General features: G+C 46.9%; 1 protein-coding gene across 1 annotated transcript in view; it reads left to right on the forward strand.

Annotated features, from left to right (window-relative positions):
• Positions 1 to 1,441: 1,441 nt before the first annotated feature.
• The window catches only part of CTSF (cathepsin F), a 29,890-nt gene continuing 6,782 nt past the window's right edge, over positions 1,442 to 24,549 (forward strand). The window contains exons 1-9 of the mRNA XM_039359929.1: positions 1,442 to 1,697; positions 5,309 to 5,431; positions 6,603 to 6,678; positions 8,265 to 8,377; positions 10,816 to 10,891; positions 12,692 to 12,805; positions 18,273 to 18,418; positions 19,624 to 19,720; positions 22,242 to 22,322. Coding sequence (XP_039215863.1) covers positions 1,497 to 1,697; positions 5,309 to 5,431; positions 6,603 to 6,678; positions 8,265 to 8,377; positions 10,816 to 10,891; positions 12,692 to 12,805; positions 18,273 to 18,418; positions 19,624 to 19,720; positions 22,242 to 22,322 — 1,027 coding nt within the window. The 5' untranslated portion in view covers positions 1,442 to 1,496. The remainder of the gene's footprint in view (positions 1,698 to 5,308; positions 5,432 to 6,602; positions 6,679 to 8,264; positions 8,378 to 10,815; positions 10,892 to 12,691; positions 12,806 to 18,272; positions 18,419 to 19,623; positions 19,721 to 22,241; positions 22,323 to 24,549) is intronic.

The following is a 24,549-nucleotide window of genomic DNA, read 5'->3' on the forward strand; positions in this document are numbered from 1 at the left end:
TTGGACTATTGCATCCACTTTTGGTCACCGTGATAACAAAAAAAATGTTAAGACTCTAGAACAGTAGTTCTCAACTTGTGGGTCGGGACCCCATTTGGGGTCGAACGACCATTTCACCGGGGTCACCAAACAACGCAGTCTGCCATTTTCCCCCCCTTTTCCTTAGCTGTGCTCCTCCCTTTTATTCTATTGGCTTTTGAAAGCCAATAGAATAGACTCTCTTGAATAGAGTCTCATTCTATTGGCTTTCAAAAGCCAATAGGAATTGTCCAGGCTGTCTCTGCCCTGCTGAGCCCGCCAAAAGTCCCATTCTGCAAACGGTGCTGCACCAGTGGAGTAGTCCTTGACTTACGACCGGTTGAGTAGTCCTCAACTTACGACTGGTTGGGGGTCGCGGCGTTAAAAAGGTTGAGAACCACTGCTCTAGAAAGAATGCAGAGAAGAGCAACACAGATGATTAGAGAACTGGAGGCTAAAACTGTTACGGGAATTGGGTAGGTCGAGTTTAATGAAAAGAAGGGCCAAGGGTGACACGATCGCATCTTCCCGTATCTGAGGAACTCCTATGAAGATGAGGGGGGCAAACTAATTTCCAAAGCACCAAAAAGCAAGACAAGAAGAGATGGAAACTAACCAAGGAGAGAAGCAACCTAGAGGAGAAACTTCCTGACAATTGAAAACAATCAGTGGAACAGCTTCCCTCCCTGGAGGTTTTTAAGAAGAGACTGGAATCTAAGGGTTCCTGCTTGGGCAGGGGTTGGGCTAGACGACCTCCAAAGGCCCCTTCCAACCCTGTGATCCTATGTTTAAGGATGGACACCCCTGCTCCAAACTGTGGTCTCTTGCTCCTCTGGGAATGCAGCCCCTCCCTGCCTCCTGGGAACCCGGACTACACTCCACCGCAAGGAGGCTTAACCTGAATCTCCGGCCTTTGCACGTGCAAAGCATCCCAACAGCCGCTTGGACGCAACACGGGAAGCCGCAGAAACCCAAACCGGGGTTAGCACAGAGTCTCCGGGTTGGAAGAGCTTTTGGAAAGTCTTCTAGTCCACGGCTCCCCAACCTGGGCAACCTGTGGGCTTCACCAGCTTCAGCCAGCTGGAGAATTCTGGGAGTTGAAGTCCACAGGTCTTCAAGAGGCCCAGGTTGGGCACCCCCGTTCTAATCTAGTCCAACCCGGTTGCTCCACCAGGAGCCCGTATATAAGGGTTGCGGCTGACCAGGTTATTGGGGGGGGAGGGGTTGGGATGAGGGGAGGTGATCCCTTCCCCCCCCCCAGCCGGCCGTTCCTGCGCGCGGAGAAGCCAAAGCTTGCCAAGGCTACGGGCGGCGAGGATCTGCAACGGGGCGCCCGCGGGCGCCCGAGCTGCGTGCCGAGCCCTGACCCAGCAAAGCAGGGGGCGGCGCCGAGAGGAGGCCCCGCCCCTTTCCCCGGCCACCGCGGGGGGGGAGGCGCTGCAGCCCGTCGGTCGCCGCGCGGGCCAGTCGCGGGGAGGATGGCGGCGGCGACGACGGCGGCGCTCTTCGGGCTGCTGCTGCCGCTGCTGGCGCCCGCCGCGCTGGCGGCTCCGGGCTGGGCCGTGCCGGCGGACGTGCGCGGCGACTCGGTGCGGGAGGCGGCCCGCTTCGCCCTGGCCGAGGCTTTCCCCGAAGGGCATCCCCGCGGACTCTGGGCGCTGCGCGGGGCCAGGACGCAGGTCAGCCGCCGCGGCGGGCGCCGGGTTGGAGTTGCGCGCAGCCCAAGCCGGGGAAAGGGGGGGGGCGCCTCTTCTGCGGGATGAGGAGGGGGCGAGCGAGTGGCTGGGGTGTGTGTGGGGGGGTCTTTCCCCTTCTTGGAAGATTTCTCTGCCAACTAGACTAAGGTGACCCCTGGATCTGGGGTCCCCCAGAATTGCGGACTACACAGCCCATGCGGCTTTGCCACCGCTTGAGCTGGTGGGAGCTGTGGTCCAGCCCCTCCCAAGGGCCACTCTCCCTCCCTCCCTTCCACGGAGACCCTTCCCCTGATCCAGGGTTTGGCTGGACCCCCATCCGGGCTGAAGTCTATTCAAACCATGCGCAGAAGAATATACATTCCCCCCCCCCCAAAATGCAACACCCCACCAAGGATGTCCCCTCCTCATTCTTTATCTAATTTATTTATCTCCCTCTTATTTATTTATCTCATTATTTATCTCCTGGGAAGTTTCTCAGCAGCTGCTCCATCCGTTCTTGTGAAGCAGAAAGGAACTAAGAAATTTCTAAATCAGGGGTATCCCCTCTCCGCAGCTTTAAGACCTGTGGACTTCAACTCTCAGAATTGGGCTGGGGAATTCCGGGAGCTGAAGTCCACAGGTCTTAAAAGTTGCCGAGAGCCTTGAGGAATTAGGGTTATTATCATTTGCACCTTTAGGGATGCAGGATGGAGAATTTCGCACCGGAAAAAAATGCCCTCTCTAACACACAATGCTGAAGCAGTACCATATAACTTCAAACACCCCTGGCCTCCAGAAAGGTTGGATTCCAATCCCCATCATCCTCGGATCAGCCTCTTGGAATCAGGAGGCTTGTGACCCTGTTTATCTGGAGATTGGAGAAGGCTCCTGGAAAAGGAGACCGGGACAAGGGTGCCACCGACAATTGTCAGAATAATGTTGACGCCAATTAGTGTTGATTTGGTTCAAAATTGAGCCTGATGACTGGCTGGGGTTTCGTGGGCTTTTAATGTGTTATGTAAGAGGATTAAATCACTGACTAAACACCACATGTCTCTCAGCTGACCCGCCAGCCAGAGCATCGGAAGCTGGTTGACCTTCTTTCTCTTTGTTTTTTTTTTTAGAGCTCCGGGACTTACAAGATTTTATTCTATTTTGTTTTGTTTTATTGTATTTTGTTTTACTTATTTTATTTTCCTTTTATTTTATTATGTCATTTCAGTTCATTTTAGCGATAGCCCTTAGACTTGCATCCCGCTTCACAAGTGCTCTACAGCCCTCTCTAAGCGGTTTACAGAGTCAGCCTATTTGCCGAAATGCTGGCAGTCAGCAGAATTTGCCTGCAGAGCTGCATTCTAACCACTGTGGCACCATGGCTTTTTAATGCTATTTTAGTTCATTTTATTTGATTTCACTTTATTTGATTTCGCTTTATTTGATTTCACTTTACTTGATTTCACTTTATTTGATTTCATTTAAAGCCCGCCTTTATTATATTTATTATATAGCCGAGGTGGCGCAGCAGTTAGAGTGCAGTCCTGCAGGCCACTTTAGCTGACTGTGCTCAGCAGGGCAGCGGTTCAAATCTCACCGGCTCAAGGTTGACTCAGCCTTCCATCCTTCCGGGGTAGGTAAAATGAGGACCCAGATTGTTGGGGCAATGTATAATATATATATATATATATAAATATATATATATATATATATATATATATATATATATATATATATATATATATATACATCATATACATGCTTACTGGTGTACACCGCTTAGAGCAGTGGTTCTCAACCTTTTTAATGCCGCGACCGCCAACGGTTGTAGGTTGAGGACTACTCAACCGGTCATAAGTCGAGGACTACTCAACTGGTGCAGCACCGTTTGCAGAATGGGACTTTTGGCGGGCTCAGCAGGGCAGAGACAGCCTGGACAATTCCTATTGGCTTTTGAAAGCCAATAGAATTAGACTCTATTCAAGAGAGTCTATTCTATTGGCTTTCAAAAGCCAATAGAATAAAAGGGAGTAGCACAGCTAAGGAAAAGGGGGAAAAAATGGCGGACTGCGTTGTTTGGCGACCCCCGTGAAATGGTCGTTCGACCCCAAATGGGGTCCCGACCCACAGGTTGAGAACCACTGGCTTAGAGAGTGCTTGCACTTAAAGCGGTCTATAAGTCTCATAAATAAATAAATATTCCCTGCCTGAGCAGGGGGCTGAGCTAGAAGACTTCCAGAGTCCCTTCCAACTCTTGTTATTCTGTTATAGTTTTAAAAGCAGCTCAAGGTTGCCTATCTAATACAGTCCTCCTTCCTCCTCCTATTTTCCCCATAACAACGACCCTGTGAGGTGGTTGGGCTGAGACAGAGGGACTGGCCCAAGGTCACCCAGCTCACTTTCATGGCTAAGGCAGGACTAGAACTCACCGTCTCCTGGTTCCTAGCCTGGTGCCTTATACATCTAGCGTGAGAGCCTTGCAGGCAAAGAAACAACCTACTCAGTGACGGCACTTTATAACTGGACCCCAAAGATCCACAAGACACAAAAATTTGCAGACAGGAATTTCAATCTGTTACGGAAGTGAAATCTCAGCATTTCTCTCTAAGGTTTCTGTTGGTGTTTGTAAGAGCTGTGACCCTTGCTGTAAAGCTCGGGGATGATCTCCTTGGACGAATGGGGGGGGGAGCCGAGCAGTCTTGGGCAAGAACAGCCCCTCCTGTTTCAGTTCTTACCACGCCTGTTTAGCCTCCTTTTTCCAAAGCTTTGGTTCTTTGTCAGAATAACAGATTTGGAAGGGATCGCAGCTCCAACCTTTTCCGTACCCTGCACCCCTAGAACGCTTCTGATATATTCTGGCACCCCAGATAAAAGTTTGAAATAACAGCAGTGAATTATGCATCTACACTAGGGGTAGTCAACCTTGACTCTTTTATGACTCGTGGACTTCAACTCCCAGAATTCCTGAGCCAGCACAGCTGGCTCAGGAATTCTGGAAGTTGAAGTCCACGAGTCATAAAAGAGCCAAGGTTGACTACCCCTAATCTACACTATAATTTTTGAAGTTTTTGCACCCCCTGGAATATCATCTCCCCCCCCCCAAGGAGTGCGAGCACCCCTGGTTGGGAACCCATGTTCTAGTCCAACCCACTGCCCAAGGCAAGGGCCCTCATCCCCAGTGCTTTTTTTTTTGTAAAAAAAAAAAAAAGTGCCAGAACTCACACACATCATACAACCCGCTTTGCCTACCCTACAAGGTTCCATCCAAAAAAGGTGCCAGAATTCCAGTCTGGGTGTTCTATGAGAAAAAAAAAAGCCCTGCTTATACCATTCCAGACAAATGGCTGTCCAATCTTTCCTTGAAAACCTCCAGCGGTGGAGATCCTTTTTTGTTGCAACTTACACACTTCTGTGAAGGGACCTTGGAGGACTTCTAGTCCACCCCCCTGCCCAAGGCAGGACACCTTATTCTGTCCTGGACAAATGGCTGTCCAGTCTCTTCTTAAAAGCCTCGCAGCCACAACCTCTGGAAGGAAGCTGCTTCATTGATTAATTGCTCTCGTTGTCAGAGAATTTCTCATTAATTTTCTTAAGTCCTGGTGCTTTTTTCTTGAGAACAGGTGGTGAATGGAGTCAAACACTACTTGGAGGTTGTCCTGCTCCAGAGTCCGTGCAGGAGGGGTGAGATTGCGGACTGCGGCAGCGCTTCGGGGTCTCTCCCTCTGGGAAAACCAGAACATGTGGTAAGCAGGGACCCCCCCAAAGCTTTCGCTTCTAATTGAGAGGATGGGTTTGATAAAAATATATATGTCACCTTATCAACGCAATGGGCACCATATAAATTTAGTAAATAATAGTTTTCATAATTGTTTTTACGGTTAATAACACAACAGTCAAAAATAATAGTTTTGACTAATTTTCAAAGCACTCCGTTTTTGCCTAGTTCCACTGAAAATGGTTTGGGCTGATTGGAGTTAGTGCAGCCACTGATTCCTTTTGCAGAGGGACTCGGGGTGACAGGATAGCATCTTCCAATACTTTAGGGGCTGCCACAGAGACGAGGGGCTCAACCTATTGTCCAAAGCATCAGAAGGCCAAACAAGCAACGGATGGAAGCTAATCAAGGAGAACAGCAACCTGGAATAAAGGAGGAATTTCCTAACGAGGAGAACAATTAATCCATGGAACAACTTGCCTCTAGAAGTTATGGGCACTCTGTCACTGGAGGTTTTAAAGAAGAGATTGGACTGCCAATTGTCTGAAATAGTCTAGGGTCTCCTGCTTGTGCTTGAGCAGGGGGCTGGACTAGAAGATCTCCAAGGTCCCTTCCAAGTCTGTTATTCTGTATTCTGTAACCTTCATACTTCTATGCACAGGGCATTAGCTTTACAGCATAGAATCCTAGGGTGGAAGGGATCTTGGAGGTCTTCTAATCCAGCCCCCTAGTCAAGGCAGGAGACCTTATGCCATTGCAGACAAATGGCTGTTCAGTCTCTTCTTAAAAGTCTCCAGTGATGGAGCAGTCACAACTCCGGGAGCCAAGCTATTCCACTGATTAATTGTTCTCACGGTCTGGAAATTTCTCCTTAGTTCTACGTTGCTTCTCTCTTTGATAACCTTCCATGAGACAAGGCTCGTGGATCTTGGAGAAGGTCCGGCATATGCTGCTCAAGGATGCTGTGCTAGGGCCTCACTTGACTCCTCCTCCCAGCCTAGCTGCCAGTTTCCCAACGCCAAGAAAGTCAGGACACTGAGCGAGAGAGCTTCCATGAAGCTTCTGCTCAGCCGCTTTTCTGGGTGGCTCTGAGGAAGTTGAGAAACCCCAATCTGGACTGTGAGTAAACCTGATTTCCAATTCCACCCTGCCCATGGTCGCTTGTACATTTCTGACTCATTGCTTTTCTCACCACCCAGTCCTGCCACTTCGAGGTTTGGAGCCAGCCCTGGGCGAGCAGCAAGAATCTGCTTAAGCAAGACTGTCATCCCACCGGTAAGTCAGCTCTGAGTCTGCCTGCAGCAGCCGCCGGGCGCCAGTTCTCAGGGTTTCGCCCCTGTAGGTAGCTGCCAGTCTCAGCAGATCCCCGAGCGGCTGCTTTGCCTAACAAATCAGGGTGGGAAAAGAAACGGCCAAGTCAGAAGTTGCCCGAAGGCATCAGAGCATCCCGTGCAAAGGAGAAGTTGGGCGCCTATGTTAAGCCAGGTTGTTTTAAACCATGGCTTGCTAAAGAAGCCCTTGTGGCTGAGCTGCGCGTCACATTGGGAGGGCTTGCAGATTGTGCCGACCCACAATAGGAGGGTGAGTTTGGGCTTAGGGCAGGGTGGATTCATGTAATTTTGATTCAGTCTCTAGGTCAGTGGTGGCGAACCTATGGCACGCGTGCCAGAGGTGGCACTCAGAGCCCTCTCTGTGGGCACGCGCGCCATGCCCCGGAGATGGCAACTGTCCCTCTTCAACCAGCCGCCCACTAACTCGCCGAGGTCCCACATGGCTGGATGCATCCCAGCACCCATGCGCTCGCTGGCCTCTGTGTGCAGTGGCCGATGGTGTCAGGCAGCAGCCACCCCGGCCCCTGCATCACCTTGCCCTGTGATAATGGCACCCCCGCCCTGCCTCGCCTTGCCTCGCCTCACCCCACAGGACGAGGCTCCTACCCACCGCCCCATCTGCCAGAGACCCCCTGGATCTCCCCCAACCCTGCCCAGCCCCCACAGACGTCCCTCCCCACAAGCAACATTGAGGTGATCACTCCCATCTTGGCCACATCCACCCAATCGGCCATGACCACCACAGCCACGCCCACCCACTGGGCCACGCCCACCTGGCACCCGGCGATAAATAAGTGGGTTTTGGGTTGCAGTTTGGGCACTCGGTCTCTAAAAGGTTCGCCATCACTGCTATAGGTAGTCCTCGCCTTACAACTATTCATTTAGTGACCGTTCAGAGTTACAACGCAACTGGAAAAAATGGCTTAGGGCCGTTTTTCACGCTTACGACCGTTGCGGCGTCCCCAGGGTCACACGATCAAAATTCAGACGCTCGGCAACTGGTCCATACTTAACGACGGTCGCAGGGTCCTGGGATCACATGATCCCCTTTTGTGACCATCTGAGAAGCCAGATTCACTTAACTAACCTAACAAACTGCAATGATTCACTTAACAACTGTTGGAAAAAGATCATAATACGGGGCAGAATTCACCCCAAAACGGTCTCACTCAGCAATAGAAATAGGGGGTCAGGAGGATTTGCTCTAAAGCCGGGGTGGCCAAGCTTGGCAACTTGCTTATTCTTGATTATTCTTGGCAGCTTGCTTATTCTTAAGATCTATGGATTTCAACTCCCAGAATTCCTCAGCCAGCATGACCTCTGGGATTCTGGGAGTTGAAGTCCACAAGATTCTGGCACTCAAAGGGCCCCCGTCTCAAAAGGGGTCAAGGTTGGACACCCCGGCTGTAAAGGCTGTGGGGCCGTAGGGTCCCTCTTTGATCCAGGAAGGTCTCGGTGAGGAGCGAAAGAATTGTAGCCAAATTTCTGTTCTGGCTGCGGTAATATTTCTTGTTCCTCTGTTTTTGGCAGAACCATTGGCTGAAATCCAGGCAGCCTCACTGGGTCCGTGGGAGACGTTTCCGCTGAACGGCCCTTTTGTGGACGTGGCTGAGGCATCTTTGAGGCAGGAGGAGTCCCTCCAGGTGGGTAATGCTTTTCCCCAGGAAGATACAGCTGGTCCTCGACTTACAACCGCAGTCGGGATGTCACTATTGCATCATCTCCTGCTTGAGCGGGGGGGCTGGACTAGAAGACCTCCAAGCTCCCTTCCAGCTCTATTCCATTCCATTCCATATATTCTGTTCTACTTTGTTCTGTTCTAATCTACTCTACTCTCTATATTCTATTCTACTCTACTCTATACTCTACTCTACTCTCTATATTCTACTCTACTCTACTCTCTATATTCTATTCTACTCTACTCTACTCTACTCTACACTACACTACACTACACTCTACTCTACTCTATCCCATCCCATCCCATCCCATATATTCTGTTGTATTCTGTTCCATTCTGCTCCATCCTATCCTATCCTATCCTATCCTATCCTATCCTATCCTATCCTATCCTATCCTATCCTATCCTATCCTATCCTATCCTATCCCATCATTAAGCAAGGCATCACGAGACCAGACCCAGTTTTATTTCCATTTGTTAAAATGGTCATTAATTGAACCATGCATTCATTAAGTAAATTGCAGGGCAGTTAAGCAAACATTTTCATGGTCGGAATCTGGCTGGAAGATCACAAATTGCGATCCTGTGACTGCAAGATTCTGCAGCCGTCGTAAATGCCAACCGGTTGTCCAGCACCCAGATCTTGGGGTGGTACAATGGTTGTAACTTTGAGAATGGGTCACGAGTCACTTTTTCTGTTGTAGCTTCGAACTGTCTGTCGTAAGCTGAGCGTGGCTTGTCAGATGGGGTTGCTCCGAGGACAGGGCCCAGCTCCCTTTCTCCCTTTGGCTCCCAAGAGATAGAGGGGGCCATGCACTGATTCTGGAGGGGAATGATGGGCCGTGTTGTCCTAGAGAACAGCTGAGTTTTGCTTCAGCTGAGTTTTTCCTTCTGCAGAGGAGACTGGGGGATCTGGCACAGCAGACCCTCCTTCCCCAGGTATTAAGGAAGGAAGCTGGGCATGGCTCAGAGTTCCTCCACGCTCCAATTGTGGCCCTTACAGGCCCCCCCCCTTTTTTTATTAAAAGTTTTTTATTTTTTGATGTAAACATTATAAGAAAAAAAAAATACAATACAATTTTGAAATAAGATAAATTCGTAACCATTGGTACGACCTGCCCACCCCCCCCCCCAGGCTGCGTCCACCCTCTCTTAAAACATTCCCTACTTCCCTCCTCTTTCTCACCTCCCATCCTATTCTCTTCCCCTCCCCCTCTCCTCTCACTGCCCTACTTCCTCTCTACACTTTCTCACCTCTCATCCCTATCAAACCCATGAACGCAGCATAAGGGGAGTGCCCAGGCCGCACCCCTATAAGCAACCATTATCTATATTACACTTACCCCCCCACACATTTCCTCCCTCCCACCCCCAACCCCCCTCCCTTCACTTCCCAGAGCAGAATACAGGGTTAATAATAAGAAAATTTATAATAATAAGGAAAAAGAAAAAAAAAGAAAAAAAGAAAAAAAAAGGAAATATCATTCTTAACCTTTAACTCCAATGACCTATAAGACAATTCTCTATAATATTTACTATAATATTCATTCATAAAATAAATGAAACTTTTTAGTTCCATACTTTTTCTGAATATAATCTATCCATCTTCTCCATACAGTAATATATCTTTCTTGTGTATGATCCTTTAAATAAGCAGAAATGTTTGCCATTTCTGCAAAACTAGATACTTTAAATACTCATTCTTCTAAAGTAGGCAAAAAATCTTTCTTCCAATATAAACCTATTAATAACCTTGCAGCAGTTAATAAATTCAACATCAAAATAGTTTCTTTATCATTTAAGTCCACAAAAATACCCAATAGAAATAGTTGAGGAGTGAACTTTATCTTCCTTCTAAAAATCTTTTGAATGTTCCACCAAATCATAATCCAAAATGCCTTTACCTTTTTACAATTCCACCAAATATGAAAATATGTCGCATCTTTATTGCCACATCTCCAACATTTGGGCTGTATATTACAGCCCCCCCCCCTCTTGACAAGGCTGCAATTCTTGCTGCTTTGGGGGCAAGGTGGGTTTCGAAATTTTCAACTCCAACCATTCCTTCCCAACTCAGCTCAGTTTCTCCCACTAGAGGGGGTCTTAGGGCAGGACGGGCTTGGAAGACACCCAGCTCATCTGCCAACATCTTCCTGAGGGTCCCAAAGTCCCCTGCCCTCCGGTGACATCACAACCCCACTCTTTATTCAGGGCGGGAAGCCTGTGGGTGGCCCCCAGGCCAAAAATGGCTGCTCGCTCTCCATCTTCGGAGCCTCAGTTGCCTTAAAGTTCTGCAGAGGACTAGCGGGCTGCAGCCGGGGTGGGGCCAGGCCTGTGATCCAGTCGGGGGTGGCTGTCTTGCCTGTCTCTGGTTCTCATCCTGGGTGTCTCTTCCTTCCACAGAACGCCTCTGCCCGCCTGGTCTCCCTCTTCAAGGACTTTCTGATCACCTACAGGAAGAGCTACCTGGACGAAAGAGGTGACTGGAAAGGGGGACGTTGCAGAGGGACCTGTTACCCTTTGCAGTTGGGGGGGGGGCAGGCCCCATTGCACAATTTCATGAAGATATTGTAGGCATGATCCAGAGATCGCGGCTTTCAAAAGAGAACTCCAATCATATTGTAAGACGCCCAAAATCTCTGCATCAGTGAGATGGACAACATAAAAACCAGATAGATGAGAGAGACAGACAGACAGTATGGCTAGCTAGATGATAAAGAAAGTGAAAGAAAAGAAAAATAGATAAAGATAGACAGAATATAGCTACATGATAGATAAAATGAAAAAAAAGAAAGCGAAGATAGAAAGATATATAAAGACAGAATATAGAAGATAAAGAAACTGAAAGAAAGTAAAAGAAAGATAAAGAGAGAATATAGATAGAAAAATATAGATAGATGGATTATATAGAAAGATATATAAAGACAGAATATAGAAGAGAAAGAAAAAAAACAGACAGACATAGAGAGATAGATAGAGAGAGAGAGAGAGAGAGAGAGAGAGAGAGAGAGAGAGAGAGAGATAGAAGCTTTGGAAGTGAAGCTCATTCAGTGGAATGGGCTCCAGAGTGGAAGAATTCCAGCCCTCCTTTTAAGCAAAGGGTTTGCGTTGGGTCCTCAGTCTGCCATATCCAGTTTAGGCTTATTCTGCATCTGCATAACTTCATTAATCTATGTACAAGCAGTCCTTGATTTACAATATTCATTTAGTGATTGTTTGAAGCTACAACAGCACTGAAAAAGTAACTTACAACCAGTCCTCACACTTACGACCATCACGGCATCCCCGAGAGCCAGTTTGGTCTAGACTCTAGTGGTCAAGGCACCAGGCTAGAAAGCAGGGGACCATGAGTTCAAGTCCTGCCTTAGCCTTGAAAGCCAATCACTAGGACAGTGGTTCTCAACCTGTGGGTCGGGACCCCATTTGGGGTCGAACGACCATTTCACGGGGGTCGCCAAACAACGCAGTCCGCCAATTTTTTCCCCCTTTTCCTTAGCTGTGCTCCTCCCTTTTATTCTGTTGGCTTTTGAAAGCCAATAGAATAGACTCTCTTGAATAGAGTCTAATTCTATTGGCTTTCCAAAGCCAATAGGAATTGTCCAGGCTGTCTCTGCCCTGCTGAGCCCGCCAAAAGTCCCATTCTGCAAACGGTGCTGCACCAGTTGAGCAGTCCTCGACTTACAACCGGTTGAGTAGTCCTCGACTTACGACCGGTTGGAGGTCGCGGCATTAAAAAGGTTGAGAACCACTGCACTAGGAGGTGGTGAGTTCTAGTTCTGCCTTAGGCATGAAAGCCCAGCTGGGTGACTTTGGGCCAGTCCCTCCCTCTCAGCCTAACCCACCTCATAGGGTTGTTGTTGTGGGGAAAATAGGAGGAGGGAGGGGCGTTGGATAGGTTTGCCCCCTTGAGCTATTTGTCAAAATAATGAAGGCGCGTTGCAAATAAATAAACAATCAAAATTTGGGTGGTTGTCAACCAGCATGTATTTACAACAGTTGCAGCATCCCAGTGTCACGTGATCACCGTTTGTGAGCTTGCTGGCTGACTTCCAACAGGCAACGGCAGTGGGGGAAGCTGGTTTCACTTAACATCCACGCGATTCATTTAGCAATTGCAGTGATTCTGTTGAGAACCGTGGCAAAAAAAAAAATAAGGGTAAAATTGGGCACGACGTACTTCACAATTGCCTTGCTGACTAACCAAAATTCCGGTCATAAGTGCAGGATGACTAATCCTCATTCTAACTGGGAGCTGTTTCCCTGAACTGTTTTCTTCCAGAGATCCAAAAGCGCTTCCAGATCTTTGCTGAGAACCTGGAGAGGGCCCGTCTGTATCAGGAGCTGGACCAGGGCACTGCAGAATACGGAGTCACCAAATTTAGCGACCTGACAGGTACAGCAGGCGGGAAGCTTGGTTCCTCTTTCTTTTTTGCATTGCAAAAGTTCCTTGGAAAGCGGAGGAACATTTTGCACCTGGATCCAATTGTGTCCCATGCAAAACTGTCCGTCTCATCTGCAGGGGATCATTTCTCGGTCAAAACAGCCAATAAAGGTATATGGTGGACCTAATCATAGTTTGGGCCTGTTAACTATTCTATTCAGAACTTTTTAAAAAACCTTTGGGCTGGCTGCAGTTGACAGGCACGAATAGAATGGAAATAGAAATAATAGAACAAAAGAGAACGGAATACTTCATTCGGCCAAGTGTGACTGGACACACAAGGAATTCTTCTCTGGTGCAGAAGCTCTCAGTGTACATACAAAGCAACAGAGTGCAGATAGTCCCCGACTTACAATCGTTCGTTTAGTGACTGTTCAAAGTTTGTTGTTGTTGTTAATTGCGAAGTCGTGTCCGACCCATTGCGACCCCATGGACAACATTCCTCCAGGTCTTCCTGTCCTCTACCATCTTCTGGAGTCCATTTAAGTTCACACCTCCGGCTTCAGTGACTCCATCCAGCCACCTCCTTCTCTGTCGTCCCCTTCTTCTATTGCCCTCCATCTTTCCCAGCATCAGGCCCTTCTCCAGGGAGTCCTTCCTTCTCATTAGGTGGCCAAAGTTCAAAGTTACAGCAACACTAAAAAAAAAAAAGGGACTTAATGACTGTTTTTCACACTTATGAATGTTGCAGCGTCCCAGGATCACGTGATCAAGGTTCAGAGACTTGGCAACTGACTCCTGTTTACGACGGTTGCAGTGTATCGGGGTCACATGATCCCCTTTTGCGACCTTCTGACAAGCAAAGTCAGTGGAGAAACTAGATTCACTTAACAATTGTGTCACTAACTTAACAATTGCAGTGGTTCACTTAATCACCAGGGCAAGAAAGGTCGTATAATGGGACAAAACTCATTTAACAAATGTCTCACTTAGCAACGTAAATTTTGGGCTCAATTGTCATAAGTTGAGGACTACTTGTAATAATAATTGTCCTAATAGTACCAGTAAGAGGGGTTGGTTTAATTATGGTGTCAGCCTCACTTCAGTCCTGTCTTATCAAGAATGTGTGCTTAATTGTGGCTTTGTGTGTTGTGTGTTGGACTAATCCCTTCATTGTAGATGGATGCACCTATGTGCTCTGTGTCTGGGGAAAAAATGATACAGGTAGTCCTTGACTTATGACCAGTTACAAGCCTCAACTTATGACCTGCCGTTTGCAGTGTCCGGTGGTCATGTGATTTATGATATTTTTATCAGAAATTTCTGGTTTCCAGCATAAAATATCCCATAGGGAAGATAATGTTCCCTGAATTACTGCCTCGTTCGCTTTATGACCACTGGAAAATCGGTCATAAAATCAGGCACCGTAATAGGACAATCACTTAACCACCATGGACACTTATGACCCAAACTGCAGGCTCAGTTAAGGGCTGTTTAAATCCAGGACTACTTGCATCTGGGATAATAGGCTGTTGCTTCTTGAGCAGGAAATCAAGAAGTATTTCCTGGATTGAGTTCCAGGAAATGTTAGTTTGTTTATTCATTAAATTTGCCGTCCATCTCACTGCAAGGTTAGTGGTTTAGTTTTGGCAATTTGGAGATGTCTCTCTCCAGAGAAGCCAGTCCAAACTTGGGGTCTCTTTCCAGTGTAATCCTGCAACTCGTTTTGGTTTTATTTGGGGGTTTTCCCCCTTGGATCTCTTCAGCCCCATTTTATGACATGACTCGATCTTACGACTTTCCGGTTTCAGCCTGCTTGTTATGCCTTCCCTGCATGCTTTGAATTTGCTGAGTAAATATAATGTCGGTCTAGGGTGACCTGGAATCGAGATTTGATTGAAAAGTAAGGCCAAACTTGCCTTCCGGTCAGAAGGTGGAGCTTTTGCTGTCGAAAATGTTTAGCGCAGCAGAGATTAACAAGCGGAAATCCACCAGAATGGCCTCCTTAGAGATTTTAAATGCCTGCCTTGTTTTTTAAAATGTATTTCAAATTAAGGTGGCTCAGACTCTTGTGTTATTCTTATTTAGAATAAGAACAAGATTTATTCAGTAAACCAGAGTTAGCTAGGTCATGACGTTGAGTGCAAACCCAATCTAAAATATATAAGTTGTGGGGTATATAGAAATGGAATTTGGGAGGGCAAGAACTGTCCATTTTTTAAAAGGCGAAGTTTTCTACGAATCAAAAAGAAAAGATTCAGTATGTTCCCCTTTGGCACAAATGTGATAATTTTGCAAACTTTTGTTTTTAAAAACATGAAAATTTTCCTATACTTTTAACATTTCATATGCAGGTGGCATGCCTCAAGGGTTGATACTTTTCTCTTTTTTTGTTTTGCTTGTTATTCCTTGCTGTTATGTTCTTCCAGTTTTTTATTTTTTTTTTGTAGTTTTTGTTCATTTGTTTTTGGTAAGTAGTTGGGTTTGAGGGGTCTTTTTGTCTTAGGAAAACCATTTTCAATAAAATAAATGTTAAAAAATAGTTGTAGCGTAAATGGATGGAAGAACATTAAAGAGAGAAACCACCTGGAACTAAGGAGAAATTTCCTGACAGGGAGAACAATTAACCAGTGGAACAACCTGCCTCCAGAAGTTGTGAATGCTCCATCACAGAAGGTTTTGAAGAAGAGACCAGACAGCCACTTGAATGGGATGGGATGGGGTCTCCTGCTTGAGCAAGGGATTGGACTAGGACCTCTGAGTCCCATTCCAGCCATAATGTCAGACCTGCCCCGGTTTGCTCTCTCAGGAAAGCAAGACTCGTGACTCCGTTTAGCTGAAGCAAAGGGACTTTTACTGAAAGAACCTGGTTCCAGCAAATTCAGTCAGAATCTGGTGTTCCCGCACAAAATACAAAGCTCTCTCCTTTCCAACTCCCCCCCCCCCCGACCAGTCCCCCGGGCAGCCAATGTGATGCCAGTGAGATGCTTTGAGGTGCAAAATGGGTAACCTTCCATTCTCAGGGCAAATGGCCTAGACCAGTGGTTCTCCACCTGTGGGTCGGGACCCCATTTGGGGTCGAACGACCATTTCACGGGGGTCGCCAAACAACACAGTCCGCCATTCCCCCCCCCCCTTTTCCTTAGCTGTGCTACTCCCTTTTATTCTACTGGCTTTTGAAAGCCAATAGAATAGACTCTCTTGAATAGAGTCTAATTCTATTGGCTTTCCAAAGCCAATAGGAACTGTCCAGGCTGTCTCTGCCCTGCTGAGCCTGCCAAAAGTCCCATTCCGCAAACGGGGCTGCACCAATTGAGTAGTCCTCGACTTACGACCGGTTGAGTAGTCCTCGACTTACGACCGGTTGGGGGGTCGCAGCATTAAAAAGGTTGAGAACCACTGGCCTAGAAGATCCTGGTACAAGCCGGTTTGGTGATCCGGTCTTCTTCTGTTGTCACTTCCCCCTCCCCATTTCCCACCATTAGATACAATCCACAGGTGTGCCTTCCTCCTTCCTTCCCATTTGATGGTAGGAGCCCAGCCAGGTGCCAGGCCAACAGTGGAGATCCTGACACTGAGGTTTCTATGTTCCATGAGGTAGATAGATAAGATACATGATAGATAGATAAGATAAGATAAGATAGATGATGATATAATAGTAGTAGTAGTAGTTATAATAATAATAATAATAATAATAATAATAATAATAATAAAGTTGGAAGGGACCTTGGAGGTCATCTAGTCCCTGCTCAGGCAGGAAACCCTACACCATTTCGGACAAATGGCTGTCCAGTCTCTTCTTAAAAACTTCCAGTGTTGGAGCATTCACCGCTTCTGGAGGCAGACTGTTCCACTGGTTAATTGTTCTCCCTGTCAGGAAGTTTCTCCTTAGTTCTAGGTTGCTTCTCTCCTTGATTAGTTTCCATCTGTTAGATAGATAGATAGATAGATAGATAGATAGATAGATAGATAGATAGATAGATAGATAGATAGATAGATAGGCAGGCAGGCAGGCAGGCAGGCAGGCAGGCAGGCAGGCAGGCAGGCAGGCAGGCAGGCAGACAGACAGACAGACAGACAGACAGACAGGTAGGTAGGTAGGTAGACAGACAGACAGACAGATAGATAGATAGATAGATAGATAGATAAAGATAGATGATAGATAGATATAGACAGTTAAAGATAGACGATAGATATATGATAGATAGAAGATAGATAAAGATAGATGATAGATAGATATAGATAGATGATAGATATAGATAGATAGATAGATGATAGATATAGATAGATAAGATAGATGATAGATAGATGACGGGCGGGTGGATGGATGGACAGACGGACGGACAGACTGACAGACAGACAGACATGATAGATGAGAGAGGATGGATGGATGGATGGATGGATGGAAAGAATAGTTTGCTTCCCAGAGTTGTGGGGGCTCCATCACTGGAGGTTTTCAAGAAGACCCTGGACAGCCATTTGTCTGGGATGGTGTAGGTCAGACATGTCAGATACAAGGCCCGGGGGCTGGATGCGGCCCGCAACGTGGTTTCATGTGGCCTGTGGCCATCCTGGAAACAGGAAATGGCCCCCGCTGCCTTGGCCCAGGCCCAGGCCCAGCCAATGTACAATTGGTGGCCCTCTATGCTGAAACGCATTCAGTCTTAGCTCCACAAGGCCGTCTGGAAACAGCGAGGAACCAGCCCCTGCCGCGTCGGCCAAGCCCCTTGGGTGCCTGCTGGGGAGGTGTCACCCTTTGTGAGGAATGAAGAAATGCACCATCGCCCGGAAGTGGCCAGCAAATGGCCCTTGCCTACTTCACATATCTGGCTTGATGGGCTCCAGGGAGGGGTTTCGGCAGGCTCTTCCAGTGGACCATACCTTGGCGCTTGCTCTGGTCCCACCCCCTTCTGCCAGAGACTCTCAGATCTGTCCACTCCTGCCCAGGCCCCCACAGGCACCCTTGACACAAATGATGTAGAGTTGGCCACGCCCACCCAGTAGTCCACACCCACTCCAGCCACGCCCACCCAGTAGGCCGTGCCCACCCTGGCCACACACACTCCCCCGAGGGCAACTGCAGTGCTGATGCGTCCCTCAATGAAATTGAGTTTGACCCCCCTGGTGTAGGGTCTCCTGCTTGAGCAGGGGGTTGACTAGAAGACCTCCAAGGTCCTTTCCAGCCTTATGATTCTATCTTCTATATCAGTGGTTCTCAACCTTTCTAATGCCGCGACCCCATAATACAGTTCCCCATGTTGTGGTGACCCCCAACCACTTATACATCACCGGGTGCCAGGGGCGTGGCCAAAGAAAAGGGGGAAAAATGGCGGACAGCCTTGTTTGGCGACCTCCATGAAATGGTCGTTCGACCTCAAATGGGGTCCCAACCCACAGGTTGAGAACCATTGTTCTATATAAATGGAGAATGAGGTTGGGGGCAGTATTTGCCACTCCTGGTCTGTTTTTCTCCTTCCAGAGGAAGAGTTCCATTCCACGTACCTGAATCCGTTGCTGGCGAAGCTACCAGGCCGGCCAATGAAAATGGCCTCCATCCCGAACGGCTCCTTCCCTGAGGAATGGGACTGGCGGGACCATGGGGCTGTCACAGAGGTCAAAAACCAGGTGGGTCTTCTTAGGCTAAGTCCCATGGACAAACGGATGGATTCTGAGATGGGGCCTTGGGTGGGGCTGAGCTCGTTCTGTCTAGGTGCTGATGCCCGACAGTGTTTGGTCAATAGGGCCGTATCAAGTCATGTAGGGCAGGGGTGTCTAACCCTGGCAACTTTAAGCCCTGTGGACCAACTCTCAGAATTCCCCAGCCAGCACAGCTTGATCCTCTATGAGTTAGGCTAGATGTCTCCCCAGGACGGTGTTTCTGTCCCTTAGCAACTTCAAGATGGGTGGACTTCAACTTTCCTCGCTTTGCTGGCTAGGGAATTCTGGGACTTGAAGTCTACCCATCTTAAAAGTTGCTAAGGTTGAGAAAGATTGCCCTAAAGCAGTGTTTCCCAAACTTGACAATTTTAAGGCATGAGGACTTCAACTCCCAGAATTCCACAGCCAGTAACGCTGGCTGTGGAATTCTGGGAGTTGAAGTCCACATGCCTTAAAATTGTCAAGTTTGGGAAAGACTGCCCTAAAGCTTGGATGGAGCTTTTCTTTCTTTTTTTTTTTTTTCTAAATTTTATTGAATAAAAAAAAGGAATTAAAAACATTGAACATGGTAAATCAACATGTGACAAACATCTCAGTCCATATTTACATTAATTACAAATAAATCTCTTTACAGTAACATCATTCTAATCTCAATCTTGGCTTTTCTCATTACAATGACCTCCATTTTTCCCCCCACCATCTATATAATTTATTCCATATTTGATAAAAGTCTGATTCATCCTGATTTTTTTAATCTTTCAGTTATCCTGTCTAATTCTGCGCAATACATGGCTTTCTGAATTAATGTTTCCCCACTCGGTACATCCGTAGCTTTCCATTTTTGAGCAAATAATATCCTCGCCGCTGTAACCACGTGTGAATGAATAAATATGTGTCATCTTTACTTACATTTTGTTCAAGTATTCCTAACAGCAATGTCTCAGGTTTGTACTGAATGTTTTGCCTAGTCATTTCTATTGCCCAATCCCAGACCATACGCCAGTACACCTGTGCTTCTCTACATGTCCACCAAACATGGAAAAAAGTGCCCCTTTTTTACGTTTCCAACACATAGATGAATATCCGTCATACATTTTGGCTAATCTGGCTGGAGGGAGATGAGGATGGAGCTTTTCTGATGCTGTTTGTGTTGTCTCTTCTTCTCTCTGCAGGGCGACTGTGGCTCGTGCTGGGCCTTTTCTGTAACGGGCAACATCGAAGGACAGTGGTACCTTCGCAAGGGCACTTTGCTCTCCCTCTCTGAACAAGGTAACTGAGGGGCTGGGAGGATTTGCCCTGTTGGGAAATACGGATCCACTCCCAGGCCATGTTTTGTGGGTGCTTATTTATTTATTTATTTATTTGTTTATGAGACTTATATACCGCTTTAAGTGCGAGCACTCTCTAAGCCAGTGGTTCTCAACCTTTCTAATGCCGCGACCCCATAATACAGTTCCCCATGTTGTGGTGACCCCCAACCACTTATGCATCACCGGGTGCCAGGGGCGTGGCCAAAGAAAAGGGGAAAAAAATGGCGGACAGCCTTGTTTGGCGACCCCCGTGAAATGGTCGTTCGACCCCAAATGGGGTCCCGACCCACAGGTGGAGAACCACTGCTCTAAGCTGTGTACACCAGTAAGCAATGTATATATATATTTACATTGCCCCCAACAAACCACTGCTCTAAGCGGTGTACACCAGTAAGCAATGTATATATATATTTACATTGCCCCCAACAAACCACTGCTCTAAGCGGTGTACACCAGTAAGCAATGTATATATATATTTACATTGCCCCCAACAATCTGGGTCCTCATTTGACCTACCTCGGAAGGATGGAAGGCTGAGTCAACCTTGAGCCGGTGAGATTTGAACTGCTGACCTGCTGAACACAGTCAGCTAAAGTGGCCTGCAGTACTGCACTCTTAACTGCTGCGCCACCTCGGCTCTATTCTATTCTACTCGACTCGACTCGACTCGACTCGACTCGACTCGACTCGACTCGACTCGACTCGACTCGACTCGACTCGACTCGACTCGACTCGACTCGACTCGACTCGACTCGACTCTACTCTACTCTACTCTACTCTATTCTTCATTCCATTATTCTATTTATTTATTTATGAGACTTATATACCGCTTTAAGTGCGAGCACTCTCTAAGCACATTGCGCCCCCAACAATCTGGGTCCTCATTTGACCTACCCCGGAAGGATGGAAGGCTAAGTCAACCTTGAGCCGGTGAGATTTGAACCGCTGACCTGCTGAACACAGTCAGCTAAAGTGGCCTGCAGTACTGCACTCTAACTGCTGCGCCACCTCGGCTCTATTCTATTCTATTCTATTCTATTCTATTCTATTCTATTCTATTCTATTCTATTCTATTCTTCATTCCATTATTCTATTTATTTATTTATTTATGAGACTTATATACCGCTTTAAGTGCAAGCACTCTCTAAGCGGTGTACACCAGTAAGCAATGTATATATGATATATATATATATATATATATATATATAATATATATATATATATATATATATATATATTTACATTGCCCCCAACAATCTGGGTCCTCATTTTCCCTACCCCGGAAGGATGGAAGGCTGAGTCAACCTTGAGCCGGTGAGATTTGAACCGCTGACCTGCTGAACACAGTCAGCTAAAGTGGCCTGCAGTACTGCACCCTAACTGCTGCGCCACCTCGGCTCAATAGATAGATTGCTTCTCTCCTCAACTGGTGATGTTCAACCAAATCAGGAGGAAGGAAGCTTTATGTCCTTAGTGGTCAATCAACGGGCTTTGGGAAGTCTCGACAACACTTTCAGGTTACGCTGTGGCTGCCGGGAAATGTTGCTGTTGTTCCTAGTGTTGGTCTGATGGGGAGGACCTGGAGAAGGTCTCAGAACCAGGTGCAACAAGAGCTGGGGTTCAGTTGGCTTCTCCCACAGTCTTGACGGAAAAGGACCATCCAAGGTCACCCAGATGTCTTCTGCATCTAAGGAGGCCTGGAACTTGAGTCACTTCCCTGGTCCGAGGCCAGCCCTTTCCACACTAGAACAGAATCCGATGGGGCCAGAATCCCCTAGGAAACTTCTAGACTGGAGGTCTGACACAAAGCGGGGCTCCCAGCTCCTAAGCCAACGCCTTCCCCATTCGATCACAGTGGCCGTCATCCCTGCTGACAAATCATTAACAAAATAAATTAAGGTAAATAATGCCCTTTCCTACCCCGTTATGGATTGCTAAGCAACTTGGTGGCCTTCTTGACATGTTCAGAAGTTCTATGACCTTATGCTTTATGAACACATGTTAGGTATACCCACTGTAGCTCCCAATAGCTTAGAGCTGGGGTAGGCAACCTTGGCTCTTTTATGACCTGTGGACTTCAACTCCCAGAATTCCTCAGCCAGCATGGCTCAGCTTGGAAACCTCTCCCTTTTCCCTCAGCATGGCTGGCTCAGGAATTATGGGAGTTGAAGTCCACGAGTCATAAAAGAGCTAAGGTTGCCTACCTCTGGCTTAGAGCCTCCAAGGTCTGAATCCAGGGCTTATGGGAAAGGCTACATTGGATGTAGATGTTTCACCAGGACATTGTTTCTGAAGTTTAACAACTTGAAGATGGGTAGACTTTAACTCCCAGAACTCTGGGAATTGAAGTCCACCCATCTTCAAGTTGATAAGGTTCAAAAACATTGCCCTGGGCCTAGGGGAAGTTCATGAACTTAAACATGTGCCTGCACCCATCTCCAGCATCCAGTGGACCTTCATCCTACCTTCTCCCTCTACAGAGCTGGTAGACTGTGATGTTATCGACAAAGCCTGCGGAGGTGGCCTGCCTTCTAATGCTTACGAGGCTATTGAGAAGCTGGGTAAGTCTGCAAGGGGCCAAACTATGTTTCTTGCAAGATGAAGCTGGACTTGTTTTGGGGAAGGTGGCACTTCGTCAGTCTCGCCGTGTCTACAGAGAAGAAGGGTTTGAAGGCTTGTGGGGTCCTTGGTGGGAGGGAGGGAGGGAGGAGGAGGAGGAGACTGTGGGGTCCTTGGTGCTCTCTGAGCTTTGTTGTTTTCTTGCACATGTTTCATGACCCAGCTAAGTAAATTATCAGTGCTAGAAGGAAGTTGGGTTTTAGGACAGGAGGAGGTGGAGAAGGAGGAGGCTGTGGGGTCCTTGGTGTTCTCTGAGCCTGGTGGTTTTCTTGCAGATGTTTCATGACCCAAGTAGGTTAGGACAGGAGGAGGAGGAGGAGAAGGAAGAGGACTGCGACTGGGACTGGGGGATCCTTGGTGTTCTGGGCTTTTGTGATTTTCTTGCAGACGTTTCATGACCCAACTAGGTAACATCATCAGTTCTCCTGCTTGAGCAGGGGGCTGGACTAGGACAGGGCTTTTCAACCGGTGGTACGTGTACCACCTGTGGTACTTTGCTACCGTGGCAGATGGTACATGACTGCTAGCCAAGTGTAGCAGGGGAGGGGAATGAACCGAAGCTACCCAAGCCTGAGGGAGAGGCAGCTGCAGTTGCAAGACTGTCTGGGCTCGGTGTGGTTTGGGTGGGAAAGGGGAAAAAAAGACAACAGGGAAAGAGGAAGAGAGCTCAGCAGGCAGGGAGGAAACAGGGACAGAGAAGAAGCTATTGCTGGAAGAAAAGGTCCCCTGGTTCGTTTTCTCCAAGCAGGAGAATGCAATCAGTCGGCATGTCAGAAAGGAGGTGGGTTTATTTAGTTCTGGATCAGCTGGCAGCTTGATTGGGTTACCATAAAGATTTTTGTACAGTTTTTACAGCGTTTTGTAATTCAGAGGCTCCCTTTGTGTGCTTTGGTTATTGGAATATTTTAGTCTGTATTTTAGGCTAGCAATGAGTCCAAAGTGTTGACTTCCATAGGTTTAATCCCTTTAAAGAAATGTAATTAGTTTTGCTCCCTTATCTTGAGTCTGTCTGTGGCTTTTAGAAAGTTTTCTTTGAAGGTAAAACAGGCTTAATTTAAGGCTAAACCTTTTCGCAATTGCCAAAGCCTTTCAGTCTCCGATTGCAACATTGTGCCTGAGGCAGCTTAAAGAGAAAAACAAAACAAAACCGGAGTTTACGTGTTTCTTTATTTTGTGAGCCTTTCTTGCTTTGCACTTGATTCCTGTGTCTTTAAAGGTACAGGGAAGGGATTGGGGGCGGGAGTGCATTCTTACTACACTGTTGAAAGAGCTCAGAAGGGAGAGAGGAAGAAGAAGAACTTAGCAACTTTTAAGACCTGTGGACTTCAACTCCCAGAATTCTTCATCCAGCCATGATGGCTGAGGAATTCTGGGAGTTGAAGTCCCCAAGTCTTAAAAGTTTGAAGACCCCTGAGCTAGCTGGTGGTGATGCATATTAATAAACATGGATAAATTCATCATACATTTGTCAGTTCAAAGGAAAAATGATTCAACAAAGGAACAGCCACCAAAGAAATTAAAACTGGTACTTTTTTACTTTTTTTCTACAGTTTGTAATATTTTATTAGATTATAGAATAAAATATGAAAATACAACAGCAAATAGTAGGACACGGTGGGGAGGAAAAAGGGGGGAAAGTGAGGAGGAGAAGGGAAAAACAACAGATTTCCTCTGTTGCAGTAGTGGGAAGCATTAACAGTAGAGGGAAGCATTAACCCCAACTTTTTACTTTTCCATAATAGTATAAATTAGCCATTTCTATAACAACAAATGAATCTAATCAGTAAAACCCAAAATCCCCCCCCTTTTATTTAGTCATTAAGTTTTTGACACCTTGCTATAAGCACTAGTGGTACTCAAATATTGTCATGTGCTAAAAGTGGTACAATCTGTGAAAAGGTTGAAAAGCCCTGGACTAGAAGACCTCCAAGGTCCCTTCCAGATTCTATTCTATTCCATTCCATTTTCTATTCCATTCCATATTCTATTCTATTCTATTCTATTCTATTCTATTCTATTCTATTCTATTCTATTCTATTCTACTATACTCCACTCTACTCTACTATACTCTACTCTACTCTACTCTACTCTACTCTATTCTTAATTCTAATTCTTATTCCATTCCATTCTCACCCATTCTCCTATTCTGTTCTATTCTATTCTATTCTA

The sequence above is a fragment of the Crotalus tigris genome, unplaced genomic scaffold, assembly GCF_016545835.1.
Source record: "Crotalus tigris isolate CLP2741 ecotype Arizona unplaced genomic scaffold, ASM1654583v1 scf7180000019143.106728444:792265, whole genome shotgun sequence".
In the NCBI taxonomy this organism is placed as follows: Eukaryota; Metazoa; Chordata; class Lepidosauria; order Squamata; family Viperidae; genus Crotalus; species Crotalus tigris.